The sequence below is a fragment of the Ochotona princeps genome, chromosome 8 (genome assembly GCF_030435755.1).
Source record: "Ochotona princeps isolate mOchPri1 chromosome 8, mOchPri1.hap1, whole genome shotgun sequence".
NCBI classification, from domain to species: Eukaryota; Metazoa; Chordata; class Mammalia; order Lagomorpha; family Ochotonidae; genus Ochotona; species Ochotona princeps.
The window spans coordinates 8,666,107-8,687,319 of record NC_080839.1 but is presented as its reverse complement, the minus strand read 5'-3'; the positions used below and the strand labels follow the sequence as shown (position 1 = coordinate 8,687,319).

The window sequence follows — 21,213 nt, the reverse complement described above, 5'->3', positions numbered from 1 at the left end:
TGGGTCATTCTCCTTTGGGGCTGATCCCTCAAGGCCATGTGTCAGAGGGCCACACGTGCATTTAAATGAATGGAGAAATAAATACCAGCTTTAGAGTATAGTGCCAACCACCATCTATGTGAGGCCTGGTGTAATCTCACTGACAGATCCCAAGTATCCACCAGGAGGGGCTTTCTCATGCTTTTGCAGGCATGAGAAAAGCAGATGCTGCTTCATGTAACAGGTGCTCAATGGAGGTTCTCCAAGGATGATCTGTGGATCCAAACCCTCATTCATAGTATCATTAGCACATTCGTTCACACTCATTCTCTCATTTCTAGAAGCCGCTGGACATTCAGTGATTGTACCACTATGATGCCTTGTGTGGTGAATGTTTGTGCATTTAAACATTTTCCAGGTTTAACTCACCTGTGTGAGATTACCAGGGCAAATGCTGCAAGCATTGAAAAAAAAAAAAGGTTGCTGCCTCCATGGTGTTTGAGAACACTGGATTAGATAGGACCAAAATGGTAACAACCAGAAAGTTCCAGAAACAGTAATGATCTGATCTCTTTTTATTTATTTATTTATTTTACAGAAAAAAAACTGCAGAGAAAATCTAATGGATGAAGATGAGAAAGACAGAGCCAAGAGGTAAGCAGGGGCTACCGTGGCGGCCACGGCAGCAGCAGCAATCAACCTGGGTCTCACTGACCCTGGCTGAACATGGCTCATCTTCAGCTCTGACAAAAGCCCCAGTGGGATAGCAAGCTGGGGGATGTGTCCGCACACTCTGTCCTTGAAATGTCCTGGTGCTCTGTGCAAACATGTTAGAGCCATCCCCTCCATTTCGCCACTCACCAGCTCAGGCTTGCTGTGTGCTGTCTGTTTTCAACGTGCCCATCTGTGCGCCCTTCCAACTCCAGCTCTCTAGCTGAGGCTTTGAGTGGCTGATCTTGCAGGACAGGCACTGCTTGGAAAGGCAACTGATGCCATCCCCACCAGCTGGCCAGGGTTCAAACTGTGGGTCCATTGTTGGGAAGCCTCCCAGCTGTGGAAAGTGATGGTTAATCCACACCCAGCATACAGTGACTGCCCAGCGCTGCACTGTGCACTTTCACACACATGAACTCCATGTCGTCATCTGTAACTGTGAGACCCCACAGCAGCCTTGCAGGGAGAAAGCCTAGCTTGAGAGCTGGTAGGTGGGAACTCTTACAATCCCATATGTGGTTTGTCCCTTGTTGTAGGTGTACAGATGCCCTGCTAGGGGGGAGGCAGAGGCACAAGATAAGGCTGAAGCTTGAAGTTCATGTATGCCTAGAGATCAGAAATTTTGGATGATTTGCCTGACACAGTAACTTTGGGAAAGCAATGATGAGTGGGAAGACCCAGGTACACAGGTGAATGGAGCCAACTGGGAGGTCCCTACAGGTCATTAGAATACAGGGTGACAGGCCCAGCACTAGACCTGTAGCAACATGGACTGGCCCTCTCTCACCAGGGGATGGGCCTTCTCCCTCTGGTCATATCCCTCTCAACCTCTGTCACTGCTTGCTTGTGGCAGGGCTCTTGGTACAGTGGAGCAGCCTTTATGGCCATTCACAGGACCCCCTGCCTGGTTGTCAATGGCCCATGATGGAGCCCTCTGAGGTCACCCACCTCAGTGGCTTCAGGGCTCTCCACTGCTATAAATTGCCCCATTTCCCTTAGAAGAGGAAGTAGGATGCCAGGCCTGGAAGTTGACCAGTGATGCACGTGGAACCAGGCTGGTGTGGGATGGGGGCTGGGAAGCTAGGAGGCCAGCCCTGGGATTCATCTCCACTCTTATCTGGTTTTATGCTTATCTCTGCTTTTCCATGTACTTGAAAATCCCTGCACCAACAAGTCAAACAGATAACTACAGCAAATAATTCCCCAGCCTAGGCTGAAGGAGCAGGCTCTTCCCTTGGCCTTGGGAACCACAGTTTCCAACCACAGCAAATATGCTGAGTAGATCTCTTTAAAAAAAATTTTTTTTTGAGAGACAGAATTTCTTCTGCTTGTTTACAACCCAAATGCTTGCAGTGGTTTGGGCTAGTCCGAGCCAGAGCTGGGAGCTAGGAACTCAATCCAGGTCCCCCACATGGAGTAGCAAGAACCCAATTATGTGAAGCTCACAGCATCTGCATTAGCAAATGGCCGGAGTCAGGGCTCAAATGGATATTCCCCGCATCCCTTTAACCTCCAGGCCTAACACCTGTACCTACCATCCTCCCCCACTTTAAATATTGATCTCAAGACAGGTTTTCAGCAAGTTTGTGTACCGTGTGAATAACGAAAACAACCTATCCCTGGGTTTCAAGGTTTTTGCAACAAAACAAACTTATCCTTGAAGTCCATGTGCACGAGATTTTTGAAGCACCTTCCTAGATGTATGGGAAAAGATACAATATCTTACAGTAATACATTTACAGGAGTCACTGCAATAGTAGAGCTAATTAGAGGGCAGCAGTCATCACCAGCATTCATTGGAGGCCTCCTGTATGCCCCAGTGCATAACCCACAGTACTGAGTTAAGTACCTCACTATGCATTGTATCCTCCCCTCCACATTCCTTTGAGGTATGTGCCATTGTTGTTCCCATTAGACAGATGAGACAACAAAGGCTCAACAGGCCGATTTAGCTGCCAGAGATCAGAAGGCTTTAGAATTTAGCCACTGACAAGTTATCTACAAACTTCCTTAACCTCAGACCCTGTTCTTATCACCCAGACCACAAAAAGGTTCTCGTTATGCAAGAATAAATTCAATCTCCCTGGTAGGCCTGGACTAAGAATTAAATTCCAACTTCCCTTGGGAAGTCATGGGAGTTTAACTCTTGCCATAATCTCTAGCCCTGTCTCTAAATCAAGATATTTTAAAAATGCATATTTAGGCTCTGTCATACACAGAGATCAACAAATAAAAAAAAAATACTTAGAGATCAGAGGAGGCATTAGACCAGAAGTGACAGTGCTGGTTAAAGAGTCCATATCTCCCTGGTGAGCTCCTGGGTTAGATTCCCAACTCTGCTGCGGACCTCAGCTTCCTCCTAATGTGTGCCCTGCGAAGCAGCAGGTAGTGGCTCAAGTCGTTGGACCCTGCTGCCCATGTGGGAGACCCAGAGGGCATTCCCAGCTCCAGCAGCAGCCCTGGCCCAGCTGGGGCCACATGCAGGTGTTTGGGGATATGAGCCAGCCAGATGGGTGTACCCTTTCTCTAAATAAATAAATAAAAGTTGTTAGAAATAAATGAGATAGTTAAGGATTCCTCACCCCCTATGCTTTGGTCACAAGCACAAATTCTCCCAAACTTGTCCTCCTTAGCAAGGTTGACAACCTGCACCACTCTGGCTCTTAGATGAAAGGCAGCATTAGGATGACTGGCAGTACTCAGGTCTATGCCAAGAGAGCAACCATGCTGTGGTACCTTTGTAACCTCTGATCTGTCCATTTGTGTTAATAGGGTATTAAGGTCCCCCACTATGATCGTATTGGAGTCTATTTCTCCCTTTAATCCCATTAATATTTGTTTCACGTAGCTAGATGCTTTGGCATTTGGAGCATAAACATTTATTATGCTGATCTCTTCTTGCTGGAGGTATCCTTTGATCATTATGTGGTATCCTTCTTTATCTCTTTTGATGCTCTTCACATCAAAGGCTATGTCATTTGATATAAGAATGGCTACACCTGCTTGCCTTTCCTTACCATTTGCTTGAAATATCTTTTTCCATCCTTTCACTTTCAATATTTTCTGATCTTTGTTGGTAAGATGCGTCTCCTGTAAGTAGATAGTTGGGTTTTGTTTTTTGATTCAATCCTCCAATTTATGGCGTTTGATTGATGAGTTTAAGCCATTTACATTCAGCGTTATTATAGATAAGGGACAGTTTGGTCCTGTCATTTTGGCGATGTGTTGTTCTAAATTAGGTCTTGTGTTAGCGTTTTAGTTGGATGTTCTCCACATTTGCCTTTGTTTCTGATGGTTGCTATTTTTTTTTTCTTTCATAGGAACTTCCTTGAATATCATTTGTAGGGCAGGTTTAGATGAGACAAAATCTTGAAGTTTTTCTTTATTGTGGAAGAATTTTATTTCATTTTCAAAGACAAAGGAGAGCTTTGCAGGGTAAATTATTCTGGGCTGAAAATTTTTCTCTTTTAGAATCTGGAATATGTCACTCCAGTCTCTTCTGGCCTGTAACGTTTCCTCTGAAAAGTCAGCTGTGAGTTTAATTGGGGTTCCCCTATATGACACTTGATTTTTTTTTTCTCGTGCACATTTAAGGATTTTTTCTTTTTGTTCAACTGAAGAGAGCTTGATTATCATGTGTCGTGATGAAGTCCGTTTTTGGTCAACTCTGTTGGGAATTCTGTAGCCCTCCTGTATATTATTTTCTAATTCTTTGCTCAGCTTAGGGAAGTTTTCCTGTATTATTTCATTGAATACACCTCTAATCCCAGCTTCTCTTTCTGCACCTTCTGGAACACCCATAACAGACCATAGAGATGTCGTCAAACAGATTGGCAATTACAAAAGGTAAAAGACAAGAAAAAAACACTATGAATGTTACTGAAGTCTCTCCAACAAAGGAGCAAAAGCTTTGCCCATTCTCAGAGTTAACTGAGGAAGACATTGAGAAAATGGGGGACAAAGAACTCAGAAAACTCATTGCAAAGCTGTTGGTCAACAATGAGAAGTACAAACAAGAGTTCAAAGAAGAAATAGTAGTAATACATCAAATTAAGGCTGATATATCAGAAATGAAGAACACAGTAGAGCAAATTAAAAATACAATGGAGAGTCTCAAAAACAGAATGAATGAGGCAGAAGAATTTCAGAATTAGAAGATATTTCCTGCCACCACGAAGAAACAAACAAAAAGCTGGAAGCAGAGCTAGGCCAAGCTAAAAAAAGTATCCAAAAATTAAAAGATATGATTAAAAGGTCTAACATAAGAGTTATGGGTGTAACCTCTGGAAAGAACAGAAAGCAGAGGCCTGGTGCAGTAGTCTAGTGGGTAGATTCCTCACCTTACAGGCACTGGGATCCCATATGGGTACTGGTTCATATTCTAGCTGCTCCATTTCCCTTTCAGCTCCCTGCTTGTGGCCTTAGAAAGCAGTAGAGGATGACCGAAGGCCTTGGGGCCCTGTACCCATGTGAAAGACCCAAAGGAAGCTCCTGGTTCCTGGCTTCAGATCAGCTCAGCTCTGACCATTGTGGCAACATGGGGAGTGAACCAGTGGGTGGAAGATCTTTCTATATTTCCTTCTCTGTATAGATTTGCCTTTTCAATAAAAATAAATAAATTTTTAAAAAACAAAAAGGAACAGAAAGCAAACCCAAACCTGACATTACAGTTGTTTTAGAACATCTCATTATTCAGGTTTTATAGCAACAACAGAGAAGGCCATCTCCCAGCCCCACCTGAAGGCCCAGGTCTCCACTCACACGGCACCTTTCATGAGATCAGAAATATTTAGCTTGAGATCAAAACTGCCATTGTCTCCAGAAAACACTCTCTGTGTGAGGCAAGACTGAACGCTTCAGGGTACGCATGGGGTATTGGCTCGTTGATCAAGGATTCTGACCCAGGGCACAGTTCCATTTCCTTCCATCATTTTCCATGGAAATCCAGGGAGTATTCATTGAATGCCTATTGTGTATTCAGGACTGCATGCTGTTTTTCTTAAGAGAAGATGCCAAAGCATGATGTTCGGACTCCTTGACCCTTTCCACTCTGGTCAGTGGTTCACATGGGCATGCATCCCTCTCAAACATCATCCAAATAAAATCGAAAAAAAAAAAAAAAAAAAAAAAGAAAGAAACTTGGAAACCCCAGATGAGGAAGTTCAGAGTTATTGCCATTTTGTGCTCCAGTCTTAAGTAGGTCTGTGAATCCTGACTTGATGTAGTGTTGTGGACTCTGTGTGTATGTGTGTGTTCACCCAGAGAGCCATGTGGTATAGCAGGAAGTTACACAGGCGAAGAATCAGTCACAGTTTGATTCCTGCCTGTTCTCTGGTATAGTATGAAGCCTCTCGTCACCTCATTTTTTTCTTCTGTAAAATGGGAGGGCAGTAAAATGCACCTTCCCATGGGGTTCTTGTGGCCATGAAATGCAGCCATGTAAGAGCACCTGGGGGAGCTCAGCGCACACAATGCTTGCAAGAAAAACTTCTGAAGCATTCACAATTGCACCTGGAGCACTTCATGGGTGGCAGCTCACCCACCCTTTCCAGCTCAAGTTATTGTTAGCTCCATTTGACAGTTGGCAAGCCTTGGGGCACAGCCAGTCAACGGCAGGCAGATTCAGATTCAGGCATCACTTCTAAAACCTGGGCTCCTGACGACTCCGATGGCATTCAGTACATGGAAGCTGCTCCCCGACCCCCACCCCCTTTTTAAAAAAATTTCAGAGACACAGAGCTCTCCTCCAGCAGCTCACTCCCCAAATGCCTGCAATACCCAGGACTGCATTCAATCCACGCCTCTCATGTGGTTGGCAGAAACACAGATGAAAGCCAGGAATTCCTATGTAGGATGAAGGTGTCACAAACATGGCCAAACTCCTATGCTGTAGACTGCGCCCCATTTGATTTACCCTAGGCCATGGGGTACAGGCAGAAACTGCCCATGACTTTGGAGTCCTGTAAAATACAGTTTGCTCCATTTCTTTGTAGGCGTAAATACCTAGAGGATGGCACTGTGGCTCAACAGGCTAGTCTTCCACCTTGCAGTGCTGGCATCCCATGTGGGTGCTGGTTCTTGTCCCAGCTATATCATTTTGGATCCAGCTCTATGTTTATGGGCTGGGAAATCAACAGAAGATGCCTCAAGCCCTTGGGCCCCTGTGCCCAAGTGGGAGACCTGAGGAAGCTCCTGGCTTTGGACCAGTGCAGCCCTGTGCACTGTAGCCATTGGGGAGTGAACCAGCAGATTACAGATCTATCTCTCTCTCTCTCTCTCTCTCTCTCTCTCTCTCTCTCTCTCTCTCAATCCATTTTTTTCCCTGAGGGCGGGGAATAAGCTTAAACAGAAATGAACACCTGTTAGGAAGGATTGATTCATCCTTGCCACCATAGCCAACCCAGTATTGAAGTCCCGCTAGTTAGCTATGACTATGAGCTCTGGGTGCATGGCCCCATGCAGTTGAGGGAAGCAGAGTGGGTGGTGAGCTGATGCCTGCTCTGTCTTCTCATGAGACTGGAGAGTGTCCGACAGAAACAGCTGACACAGTGCCTACTGCTTCTGCAGTAGAGTGAAGCCGTTGTGTTAGTCTTCGATCCTGATCCTTCATCTTGACACTGAAAACATGGCTCCAACAAGAGGCAAGAATCTAGGTCCAATGAACAGGAAGCCTATAGCTTGCCATAGTGAGGGAGCAGGTGTTTCAGAAAGAAGGGCTTTCGTGCTTCCAAGTTGACTCCTTCTGCAGGTCCCCCAAGGGAAAGGAAAGGGACAGAAGGGACGGGTCAGCAGATGTGCAAGAAGTCACATGGTGAGCCAAGAAGAAGCTGCATCATCCCGCCCTCTGAGATCTTTCAAATGAGTTAGGAAGGCGTTCGCACGAACAAGAGGGAAGAAGAAAAACCATAGCCTTCCATCTGTGTTAGGTCAAGCCGGGTTGGTGATGCCAGATTGGAAACTGAACTCAGCCCAGTGCTCTTTCGGGAAGAGGATAGTGGTGGAAAGCAAAGAATGCTCTGGTGTCTTTGGATATGTGTGCCATAGGTTGGAAAGGAAAAGCCCATCGTGAAGGCTGTGACCTGGGATGCCCCAAGCTCTGTGCAGGTGGTGTGGAGTAGCCAGGCATGTGGACGCCATGCCATTGTGTGATCCACACTAGAGCATGTTGTGCTGATTTTGCTGCAGTTTCCTCTCGTCAGCTTTGACTGGATTATCCATACATCAGCATAAACTCCAACATGGAGAAAGGAATATTGTGAGGGTTGCTCCTTGTCTCACTGGCGATCAAAATAGCAGCAGGCACCCTGGGAACAAGGGCAGGAAACAGAACATGCGTAAAGTGACCCTGTAGAGCTTGCTTCAGCAGAGCATCTACTAAAATGACCCTGTCACTTCCAGATGAGGAATTCCGCACTCAAAATTGAGGGAGCAGTAGAACTGTGCTTGGAGGTAGAAGGCTAATTCCCCTTGTGCCCTGGTAGATAGCAAACTGCAAAAGGGCCTTTGACCCCAGCTGAGCTCCTTTAGCTGCCTAAGAAAAATTATCCACAGAAGAGGCATTGTCTGACAGTCCCAGAAACTGAGAAATATCCTAGTTTATGAAGGGCCTGGGTATTTTGAGAGATGTCTGAAGCCAAGCGCCATTTATTCAAAGCACCTTGTCATATGTTCTGGGGGTGGGGGGAGGGAATGGTGATCCAACTGCCCACCATCTTGAAAATGCTGCCTTTCTTTAGAAAATGCAAAATATTCCTCTTTAGGGATTGTTTGATGAGTTCCAAAGGATCATGCTCCAATTAAACACTGCCAGGGCATGGTTAACTAAGACTCAATGAGAAATTGGGCCAGCTTCCCTCGGGGATCCAGGCATTTTCTGATAACGGTGCTTAAAAGAGGCACATGTTGCCTCTCAGAGGAAAAAATGACTGTTGCTATCCTTGTGTGGACTGGCCACGAGGTCTTCACAGTGAACACCACACTGCTCACCTGGGCTCTCCGGGAGATGATGGTGGCCCTGCCTGACCATTTTACCCAACATGGTGTGACTCACACTCTGAGAGTATCTCATTCTTGCACTCTCTGCCTAAGGCTCTGAGCCCAGTGGAATCCGGTCTTCCAGTATCCCAGAGTTAACAGAAATGAGGTATGACCCAGCCCAGGTAATGGACGATACTGCACTGACCTTGGATGGACCTTGCTTTATGCCAGTTACCCAAAATCTGTTCCAGGTAGCACTAATCCCAGGAAATGCCCTCCAGAGAAGGAGGACACTGAGCTTTTTGCTGCTTATCCCTTGTTGGGAGTTTGCAGGGATCCTCGGCATATTAAAAGCTGTAAGACTGCAGTTAGCAAATAAACAAATAAAGTCTGCTGAATTTGATGTGTTCCAGCATTCAGAAATTTTTATCTGGAAAAATAAAAGAGTAGCAATGTAAGCTTTTCTGATCTCTGTCGTTCTGCTTCCTTCAAATAACTCTCTGCTTTTCTGACCAGCATTGTCTTCTGCAAAAGACATATGGACTCCATTCCTTTCGTTCTTGATATGGCTTCTTATCCTGAAATACCAAAATGACATTTGAAAAATGCGTGCAAAGATAGCTTGAGATAGCTGCCGTTGGCGTTGAGACATGCTTCCCATTAGCCTTTTGTCTACCTCTCTGTCCAATTTTAGTAGGAATGCTCTTACAAGGTCTTGGTGACTGTGTGTGTCTGGCGTCTCTTCTTCTTTAGGGGAGTTCACCTTTCACAGAAAGCAGTGTCTTGACAAAAACAACACTTAGGGTTTAGTTCACCTCGTCTGATGGGGACTGAGCACCTGTGTAGTCTCTTTCAATCCTGTAAGACATTGTGATACCTTCTACAACCACCCTTCCATATCACATACTATGACTTAAAAAAAAGAAAGAAAGAAGAGAAAGACTGAGACCTCAACCTGAGAAGTCATTTGTGTGAATACAAGTTCAGCTTGCTCAGTTTCTCAAACTCAGATTTGGCAGACATGCACCTGATCCCTCACCAGCTGCTGTCTCATCCTGTGAGGAAGAATGAATTAGCCCAACTATGGGATGCCAGAGTTCCTAACTTAGAAGGAACTTCAGGTATCAGGGAGTGTTTAAATTCAGGCATTGGCATTGAGGGTACCTGTTGCTGTGAAACAGAGGGTAGTAGCAGCATTGTGCTTAGGGGTCTTCCCCCAGGGTAGAGATTGGCAGGGAGTGCTCCTCCCTTCCCACTTGGTTTCAGGGTGGCTGGACCTTTGCAAGCATGTGCATTCCTATGTCTGGCAATTGAGGCTGCCTGGCAGCTGGCTCTGTGGTTTGCCATGTGCAGGTCTGGGTTCCTTACAATGTGTGGGTAGGTTCTAGGGCTTGTGAGCCATCTCCCCTTAATACTCAGTCCTTATTGGAACATCAAGCCATGTCACTGCCACCATATTCCTAAAAGCAAGTCACCGAGGCCAGCTGGCCATCACAAAAAGGGAAATTAGAACCCAAGGGGAAGGGGAAAGAGACATTCAAAGTATGTTTTATATATTTTTTAAAGATTTGTTTATTTTTATTGCAAAGTCAAACATACAGAGGAGAAGAGACAGAGAGGAAGATTTTCCATCTGATGACTCACTCCCCAAGTGACCACAATGGCCAGAGCTGAGCCAGTCTGAAACCAGGAGCCAGGAGCTTCTTCTGTGTCCTTGTCTCCCACACAGGTGCAGGGTCCCAAGGCTTGGACTGTCTTCAACTGCTTTCCCAGGCCACAAGCAGGGAGCAGGTGGGAAGTGGAGCCACCGGGATTAGAACTGGCACCATTATGGGATCCCAGCATGTTCAAGGCAAGGACTTTAGCTGCTAAGCCACCGCACCAGACCCTTTTCAGAAAATTTTAAACTCTGTCTCCAAATTGCCGTGTCAATGTCCACTGTCTTTTATACTGGGCAGCTGAGGTGCCTTGTCTTCTCTCCTGGACATTGATGACAGAACCAGGATGAGGACTTGTGTCTTCTGAAAACTTAGCATGTACTCCTGCAGCTGGGCCCCACTGTACCATTCTCCAGTTACCCCGAACCAATCTTAAACGTGCAGTGGTGTCAGGGAAAGTGAAAATATGATGCCTCAAACAACGTCCCTTGCTCCTCCCTGTTGACAGCGCCCAGGAACAGAAAGTCATTCTTCACAGACTGTGTACTCATTCCGCTACTTCTTTTTATACCTATTATTCAAAAATGCAACTGCCCTTAGCAGTGAGGGGAGCCCTTAGTGCTTCCTTTACTAGTTCTGGCTGTAACTTTCCAACTTCATTGAGAAACACTTGATCTTGTTGGCTTTCACTTCCTTTGGCCAGCTGCCCCATCAGCACTCCCTGTTTATTTATCAAACAGACTTAGGCTTGCTAGAGCCCATTGGAAGATGGCAGTCCTGGAATGAAGTGTGAGGAAAAGCATCCTAGTGATACAGCAGTCTATGAGGCATTGTAGATGATGTCTCGTTGGATACTGAATTGGCTCAGGCTGACCAGCCAACTCAGTTTGCACCAGAAATGGATTGAAAGGAAAAACCTACCTATGATGATAGGTGATGCTTTTCCTCTTTAATGATTTTTAATCTCATTCTGATGCAATCATTTGCTGTTGTTTTTGCTCTGTGGGTAAAGCACAGGCTTTAGGGGGATGTATAAAGTGCACCCTACTGCTGTCCATGTGTCCTTGTGATTCTAAAAAAAAGACAACAGGCCACAAGCACAAGAGACTGCATGTTCCCGTTAAATTAGTTAGCTGTATTGAAACTCCCATACCCCCGCAGCTAAGCTTAGCCAGTGTGAGTGCCCATATCTATGCCCAGTACATAGGGGAGTGTGGGAGAGTGGCTTTACTGCACTAGTGGAGCTCCATGTTGACATGTGATGGTTGCTTCCTTGTTGTTTTGTCATGCTAGCTCACATCAGAGTGATGCTCTAAGGCCAAGGGCAGAGGGGACTGGCCAGTTCATCTGTCGCCCTCCAATGCTGCAAAAGGCCCCAGAAAAAAGTCTTGTCAACAGGCTCCTGTTATAGTCCAGTTCATCCCCACGCACCTCCCAGCTTTCATTACAGCTCCTATCACACGGCTTTTAGGATCTGGGCTCCCAATCTTGGATTATTATGGCTCTTTAACAAATGCACAAAAAGAGGATGAAAGATGTGTAAAGAGGCCAGCACAGAAGCTCAATAGCTTAATCCTCTGTCTTGTAGCTCCAGCATGCCTTATGGTATTGGTTCATGTCCTGTCTGCTCCACTTCTGATCCAGCTCCCTGCTTATTGCCTGGGAATGCAGTGGAGGATGGCCAAAGTCGTTGGGACTCAGCATCCACGTGCCAAGGCGGAGGCTCCTGGCTCAGCATCAGATCAGCTCTGGCCATCGTAGCCATCTGGAAATAAACCAGCAGATGGAAGAACTTTCTCCCTCTGTCTTTCCTTTGTAGATCTGCCTTTCAGATTTTAAAAAAAAACACTTAAAAAACAAAAAACCTGGGCCCAACACAGCAGCTTAGTGGCTAAAGTCCTCACGTTGTATGTGCTGGGGTCCCATATGGGCACCAGTCCTAATCCCAGCAGTTCTGCTTTCCCATCCAGCTCCCTGCTTATGGCCTGGGAAAGCAGTCAAGAACTGCCCAAAGCTTTGAGACCCTGCACCCACATGGGAGACCCAGAAGAGGTTCCGGGTTCCTGACTTCGGATCAGCTCTAGCAGTTGTGGCTGCCTGGGGAGTGAATCAGTGGACAGGAGATCCTCTGTCTCTCCTTCTCTCTGCATATCTGACTTTCCAATAAAAATAAATAAATATTTTAAAAAATATATATGCAGGGATTCTGGTTCTCAGTAAGGTAGTCAGCCTGCTTCCTCCTGTCCATCACTTTGAGCAAAGAGTGAATAGGGAAGATACCAACATCTGAAGTTCCAGAAAACAAGAAATACATTCACCACCCCCCAGTTTGCGCAGCTCCCAGCCCAGAAGTGGGCCCGAACTGCACTGACAGCAGGGACCAGGGTCAGCTCTCCCAGCAGGAACAGGATCTCCTAGGGCTCAAATCCAACAGGGTGAAATCTTCCTTGTTTGCTCTTTTTGTGAACAACTGCCTGATTGTGCTGGTGGGAATGGCAAGGGTAGCAGTGGGGAGGCCCTCAGGATGCTGAAGGAGGGGTATCGTTCTCTCCAACCAGCGGAATTGGGTTTCCAAGAAGATGGGGTAAAACACCATTGCTTGTGTGTCTTATTACTACAAATCCTCAGATGAAGGGATGGAGGAAGGATGAGACAGAGCAAGATAGATGGAGAACTAAAAGGGTAAGAAGGGAGCCAGGAATCCAAAGGATGGGGAAAATCTCAGGGAAGGTGACCCTGTTAAGCAGGTTGGGAGTTCCTAGCTCACCCCCTAGCTGAGTTGGCAGGAATCATGCTCTGTAGACTTTGGCATACATCACCACCCGAGATCCAAGACTGGCCACAAGGGACAGACGTAAATAGTACTCCGGGTTTCTCATCAGAAGGCTACTGAGAGAGTCAGAAAGAGACAACTGCTAACCCAGATTTTTCTTTATATCTATGAAATACATCCAATGAGAATATCCTTTAGCAATGAGGTTAAAATATATTCCTCCAAAGATGAAAATTTCTTGTCAAAAGATCCGCTTTGAAAGTTGCTAAAGGAAGTTTTTCTAGCAGAAAAGAAATGATATCCATTGGAAACTTGAATATGGGAAATAAGGGAAGAACAACGGGAATGGAAAATTATCTGGCAAACTAAATAAATTTTCTGGAATTTTTTAAATGGCGTAGTCTGATGGAGCATCAAGTATGTGTGCAGGGACCTTCAAAAGGTTTGTGGAAAAGGCATGTGATATCCTATGAAAAACCTATAGATGGATTATAAATCTGTTTTGGAATCAAAATGAAGTTATATTTTCAGTCTGTATTTCTGAAGCTTCTTGAAGTTCCCTTGCACGGATGATATATATAATTATAGCATAAAAGCTAGGGCTGCGTTCTACCTGAAACAGGGAAAATTCTAAGTGAACTCTGAAAAGCTGAGCTGTATATATCCCAATATCCAGGAAGAAATTATGCAAAGAGGGTCCAGCGCAGTGGCCTAGTGGCTAAAGTCCTCACCTTGCACATGCTGGGATCCCATATGGGCACTAGTTCTAATCCCAGCGGCCCCACTTCCCATCCAGCTACCTGCTTGTGACCTGGGAATGCAGTCGAGGATGGCCCAAAGCCTTGGGACTCTGCACCTTGGTGGGAGACTGGAAGAGGCTCTGGGCTCCTGACTTCGGGTCAGCTCAGCTTGGTCATTGTGGTCACTTGGGAAGTGGATCATCAGACAGAGGATCTTCCTCTCTGTCTCTCCTCCTCACTATGTATATGACTAGCAATAAAAATAAATAAATTTTTCCTAAAAAATTATGCAAGGAAAAGCAGCAACAAGTAAATTTAAACGGAATACTGAAAAATGTTTTAAAATCCCCAATCAAAGCAAAAAAGGAGAAACAAAAGTAGCAACAAAAACCCAAACCACAAGTAGAAACATGGTGAAATGAGAGGTATTAATCCAAACATGTAAGTAATTGCTCTTACGTCCTCAAATGAAAATGGTCCAAATATGCCAGCTAAAAGCAAAATGGATTTTTAATGTATTTATTAGTTTATTTTTGAAAGGCAGATTTTTACAGAGAGAGAAAAAAAGGAAAGAATGTGTTCTATCCACTGGTTTACTCCATAAATGGCTACAGTGGTCAGAGCTGACCTGAACTGAAGGTCGAAGCCAGGAGGTTCTTTTGAGTTTCCCATGTAGAAGTAGGCTACCAATACCTTGAACAAATATCCGCTGCTTTCCCAGGTCATAAGCAGAAAGCTGAATTGGAAGTAGAGCAGCTGGGACATGAACTGGTGCCACATGGGATGCTAACATGATAGAGAGGATTTGCATGGTCAGTCCCCAAAATGGATGATTTTAAAAGATTGATTTATTTTTATTACAAAGTCAGATATACAGACAGGAGAAGAGACAGAGAGGAAGATCTTCCGTCTGATGATTCACTCCCCAAGTGGCCGCAATGGCCAGAGCTGAGCCGATCCGAAGCCAGGAACCCGGAGCCCGGAGCCTCTTCTGTGTCTCCCACATGGGTCCAGGGTCACAAGACTTTCGGCTATCCTTGACTACTTTACCAGGCCACAAGCAAGGAGCTGGGTTGAAACAGGGCAGCCAGGATTAGAACCGGCGCCCGTATGGGATCCCAGGGTGTTCAAGGCAAGGACTTTAGCCACTGCCCTGGGTCCCAAAATGGATTTTTTAATAACCTAAGTACATAAAGTCTGTAAGATATTGATCTCAAATATGATTACACAAGTAGATTAAAACTGAAGAGTGATATACCACATAAGCACTAACTTTTTTTTAAAGATTTATTTTATTTATTTTTTTATAGATTCTCATTTTACTTTTATTACAAAGTCAGATATACAGAGAGGAGGAGAGACAGAGAGGAAGTGGAGCTGCGGGGATTAGAACCGGCGACCATATGGGATCCTGGCGAGGACCTTAGCCACTGGGCCACGCCACCAGGCCCAAGCACTAACTTTTAAAAAGCCAAAGTGATTATATTAATAGAAAATGAAGTTGACTTTAGAGCAAAGCAAATTACCAGGAGTCAAAAAGGATGTTACATCATGGTGTTGAAGAATCAATTCAGCCAAGATATGACAGTCCTAAATGTGTGTTCACCTAAGAACAGAGCTTGAAATACAGGAAGCACAACTTGAAGAACTGAATTAAACCCTTCCTAGACCTCTCTTATAATAAAAGAAGTAGACCAAGTCTCAGCAAAGATATAGAAAAACCAAAAAACAGCTCTCACAGAATCTGTTTTACATTAAGAAAATATACCACCCAGGAGCAGAACCCACATGTTTTCATGAGCAAATTCTTCCTCATAAGATAAATGTAAAAAAACCTAACTGAAGTAAAATGAATTAGAAATAGAAAGATAGCAAGAAGATTATCTCCCAACCTTGGAAATTAACACATTTTCCGTGGAATTATGGATCAAAGAGAATTTCTCAAAGAATATTAGAAAATAGTTTAACTGAATTAAAATGAAAATATAACATTTCAAAATTTGTAGATTGTTACTAAAGCAATGCTTAAAGAAAAATCTGAGCATTAAATGCTTATTAGGAAAGATGAAAGCTCTCAAATCCACAACTAAACTTCTGCCTTAAGAAACTAGATAGAGATAATCAAAATAAATTCATAACATGAAAAAAGATGAAAATAATGGATAGAAGAGCAGATACTGATAAGACTGAATACAGAACAGCATTAGAGAAAATCTATTAAACCACAAGTTTATTCTTTGAAAGGTCAATAAAAGTGAAAAACCTAGAGAAAAGACAGGTGGAAATAAAAGATATAATATCAACATTAGGAATAAAAGAGGAAATATCACTACAAAACATCAGACATTAAAAGGAGATACTATGAAAAAATTCATCTACATAAATTCAACAACAGATGAGATGGGTCAGTTTCTTAGCTATAAACTACCAAACTCATTCAAGATTAAGTAGATAACCTCAAGAATCCTGTAGCTGATAAACTGAATTTTTAAAATTTTAAAACCTGAACATCTCCAGACCAAGTGGTTGTACTAGTGAATTCTACCAAACCTTAGCAAAAGAAATATTAGCAATTCTGTGTGATCTCCAGAAATATGAAAAGAAACAAATGCTTTTCAGTTTATGAGACCAGCCTTATGAAGACTCAACAGATTATGAAATAAGCTTTGAGCCAGTATCCCTCATGCACATAGATATAGAATTCCTCAATAAAGCATTAGGAAATTATGCACACACACACACACACACATTTTAGAACCAAGTTGCAGAAGAAAATCTCCGTGATCATAACAAGTGCTACAGAAAAGGAATTTGAATAAAGTATCTATTCATAAAATAAAAATCAACATTGAACTGAAAATAGATCACAATCTAAAAGTAAAATGTGTAATCCTCTAAGACAATCAGCAGAGAATATCTGAGAAAATCTTTGTGGTCTTAATGTAGGATAATCGTTTCTAAGCTTGAAACCAAAAGCACAATCTATAGGAGGAAAAAAGTGTTTAAGAACTTTGTGAAAGACATCATTAATAGACTGAGATGGCAAACTACAGTTTGGGGAAAAAAACGTTGACAAATCACATATCTGACAAAGGACATGTATCCAGTATATATAAAACTCTTACAACTCAACTGCAAGGAAATAACCCGATTTAAAAAATGGGCAAAAGGCGGGAGGGGAGCTGGCACAATGGCTCAGTTGGCTAATCCTCTACCTGCAAGTGCTGGCATTTCATATGAGTGCTGGCTCCTGTCCCAGCTACTCCACTTCCCATCCAGCATACTGCTTACAGCCTAGGAAGGCATGAGAGGATGTCCCAAGTACTTGGGAGCCTGCACCCACGTGGGAGACCAGGAAGAAGCTCCTGGCTCCTGGCTTCAATCAGCTCAGCTCCAGTCATTGCAGCCACTTGAGGAGTGAACCACTGGATGGAAGATCTTTCTCTCTGTTTCTCCTTCTCTCTGTAAATGTGCTTCTCCAATAAAAAGAAATCTCTTTTAAAATGGACAAAAGGATATGAGGAAATGCTTCATCAGAGAGTTCACAGATGCCAAAACAAACATGAAAACATATTCAGCATTATAACCTATGAGAAAAAAATTAAAATTCCCTTCAGGTGCTACTGTACACTCCTTCAGCCAACTAAAAAAATTTTTTTTTAATTTTATCTTTATTGGAAGGGCAGATATCAAGAGAAGAATATACAAAGATAAAGATCTTCCATCCACTGGTTCATTCTCCAAGTGACCCCAGTGGTCAGAGCTGAGCCAATATGAAGCTAGGAGCTTCTTCCAGGTCTCCCACACAGGTGCAGGGTCCCAAGACTTTGGACCTTCCTCGACTGCCTTTCCAGGCCACACAGGCAGGGAACTGGATGGGAAGTGGAGCAGCTGGGATTAGAACTGGCACTCATGGGATTCCAGTGTGTGCAAGGTGAGAACTTTAGCCACTAGGCTACAGTGCCAGGCCCCAGCCAACTAAAATTTAAAATACTGATAACAATAAATAACCTTGAAGGTGTGAAACAACTGGATCACTTGTACAGGAGAACTGTATAAAGACTTGAAAATAAAATGAAAAGATTGTAACGTAAAGAAGATGCATCAAAACATTCCACCGAAACTCTCACACTGTTGCCCTTGTCGGACGAGAGGAACAAGCAGGAGGGTGACTGTGGTGAGAAAGGCTCTCTGGTGAAATTTTCCCACGTGGTTTCCTGCCAAAGCTTTAGCTAACTTTCTCAAATGGATGCTGTCAGTCAGTGACCTTTCGAAACGCCAGTAAGCACAATGTCTTGAGCATCTCCCCAAACTGCTGCCAGGACCTCTGCTTTGACTAACCGGCTTAGTTGTGACTGAACAATTTCCATCTCTTGGTAGCTGTCATTTTGGTCATGCTTTGTCTTCTGGATTGTACTGGTAAAACCATGTTTTATTTGCTGCTCTGAGTCCTCCAAGAAATGCAACAGAATCTTCATCCCATTTGTTTCAAAATTTATATTCAAAGTCTGGTCTGGGCACAACAGTTTTGATACCCCCTGAGCAGAAACATGATTTAGCTTTAATTTTTCCATCAAAAATCATGTAAGACGAATCTGTTGAAATGTCACTTGTGTTGGTTATCGTTTCTGTTGTTAGGGCTTAATTCGTTTCTTATAACTTGATGTGGATAGTCGGCCTCTTCAGGCTTCTTCTGAAACATCAAGTTATCCTTCTAATTATGCTGATTTCTTTGGGCATTGTTCCTATAGACTTTTCATAACGTATCAGTGATTCACCGTTCTCCCACCCAAGAGTCTCCATAAATCTGATGTCTGTTCTTGCTTCAGTTTCAGAATTTATGTTGCTTTGTTTGGGACTCTTCAACCGATGACTCATCTTGTTCGTTGCCGCAAACTAGATCCTTTTTAGTCATGTTACAACAAGTTAGTATAGTTCATTTTGATGCAAAAAAGTGAAACCCATGCACAGTCTTTTGTAGTATTTTCTGTGAGCTGTTGGACAACCTCTAGCACATTGCTGGTGGGAAGGTGAGAGATCACAGCCACTCTGAAAAGTAGCTTGACAACTTCTTATAAAGTTGTCACATGGTGTCCGTATGATCCGCCCTCCTATTCTTGCATTTTCTACTTCAGAGACCAGGAATCCTTTATATTCCCACAAAAAACCTGAACACAAGTGTTTATAGCAGATATATTCATCATCACCAAACTGTAGATGATCCCAATTTCCTTCAGCAAGGGAGCAGACAAAAGAGCCATGACGGGCCCGGTGCAGTAGCCTTGTGCTAAAGTTCTCGCCTTTCACATGCCAAGACCCCATGTGAGTGCCAGTTTGCATCCCGCCTGCTTCACTTCCCACCCAGCTACCTGCCTGTGGCCTGGGAAAGCAGTCGAGGACAGCCCAACACCTTGGGACCTTGAACCCACCTGGGAGAACCAGAAACTCCTGCCTTCGGATTGGCTCAGCTCTGGCCATTGTGGCCACTTGGAGAGTGAACCAGTGGACAGAAGATCTTCATCTCTGTGTCGTCTTCTCTCTGTAAATCTACCTTTCCAGTAAAAATAAATAAATCTTTAATGAAAAAGAGCCATGACAAATTCATACAGCAGGAAACTACTCAGTAGTAAGACAGCAGAGGTGTTAGGTGCAATAACGTAGGCTTAGTAGAAAAAAACCAGGGCTCCAAAGGTTCCAGGTGGCCTGGTTGTGTTGAAATGACATTCCAAAAAGAGAAATAGAATACTCCTCGACTTAGGACGAGGTTCCATCCAAACAAACCTGTTGTTAAATTGAAAATGTTGTAAGTCTAGAAGGCATTGAAGCCACCCACCCTCCCAGCATCCTAGTTGAGCAGCACAGTATCCTGTAGAACTCATAAACTGTGCCCCTCATTATCAGGAGCTGACTGGTAGCTGTGACTGCGGCTGCCTGTCATCATCAGAGAAGAGACTGAGTCAGGCAATTGCTGGACAGAGAAGAGATCCAAATTCAAAAGCAAGAGGGAGTGTTGGAGAAAACAATTCTGTGTCTTGGTTCTGACATGCATGAATGCATGCCTGTGCAGAAATGTATACAACTGTGACCAAAAGAAAAAGTTTTCTGCATGTTGATTTTGGGAGATTTCAAAGCCGTGTGTCAATAGCTATCGTCAGCATCCATTTCCTAGACAAATGAATTGGGTGGAGTCCCCTTTGGCTCCATCCCCATCATCTCTGTGACTCCCTGCACGTGACATGGAGGAGCAGAGTCGCCTTGTGCTCTTAGGTGAGGGAGCCTCACCCATCCTTTCTGTCTCTGCTCACTTCTCCCTCATTTGGGACCCACTTCTCCTTCTCCCAGTGCCCCAGTCAGTTTCCCTCCTGCAGACAATCTGTCGGCATCTTCTCACAGGTGCACCCAAAGGCTCAGACCAGCTTGCTGGGTCTGCCGTGTAAACCTGTGTGCTTCACCTTACTCTTCCTGCACATCCTCTTCCTGTTTTACTCCTGCCCATGTTCCCAGCTCGTCTCTCACATACGGCCTGTCCACCAGCTGCCCATGTCCCTTCAGGACCACCTCACCTGGCAGCCCCTCGAAGGATTTCCTTGCCACCCTTCCCTGGCTCATTTCCTCTTTGTGGCCTCCCTTGGCCCTCTGTCCAAACATCTCAGCAGATGCCCAGGCCAAGGCGCTTTGTATAGTAGCTGTGACTATGTGAACCTGGGTCTCTTCTTCTGGCTCTGAAGATTCTTTGATTTTGCCACTTCCTTATTACCTGATGGAGTGAGTGCTTTCTGCACAGAACATGCTTAATCGAAGAATATTCTTTCTTGGTGAACCCTCATAGCAGAAGGACAAGAAATAAAGGAGAAGATGGTTATTTAGTTGACCTTTATGGAGTTCCAAAAGGGTAGCATCCACATTTGGTGAGGGTCTTGGGATGTGTGTATCACCCGGCAGGAACAGGTGCAAGAGCTAGAGATAGAACTTGGGGGAAAGAGGTGAAAGCAAAAGGTCAAGTGATGAGAGAAAAGCAGGAAAGTGAGCTGAGAAAGCCAAAGTTAGTATGTCACTACACCCTGTAAGAACTATCCTACTCCCATAAGCTGGACATAATCCCTTCCACGTGAGATCTCTCTGGTGATTGAGTCATCTCCCGCTGGGCCCCACTCCTCAGTACCTTTAGCATGGGCTATTGACTTTCCAGGTGCACTATCAGGAAGCTGGATTAGAAGCAAAGGAAGCAGGACATGAATTGGCACTCCAATATGGGATGCATGTGTCACAAGCAATGGTGTACCCCTCCCCCTGAAGTGCATAAGTTTTCATATCCTCCATACTAAAAATCATGCAAATATTGCTGCACATTCACACAACAGAATACTAGTTG

The 21,213-nt window shown here is 44.3% G+C and overlaps 1 protein-coding gene across 1 annotated transcript in view; it reads left to right on the top strand.

The window, feature by feature from the left end:
* The first annotated feature begins 582 nt into the window (after nucleotides 1-582).
* Nucleotides 583-21,213, top strand: part of NPAS2 (neuronal PAS domain protein 2) — a 90,999-nt gene continuing 70,368 nt past the window's right edge. The window contains exon 1 of the mRNA XM_058667508.1: nucleotides 583-633. Within this exon, the coding sequence (XP_058523491.1) occupies nucleotides 602-633 (32 nt within the window). The 5' untranslated portion in view covers nucleotides 583-601. The remainder of the gene's footprint in view (nucleotides 634-21,213) is intronic.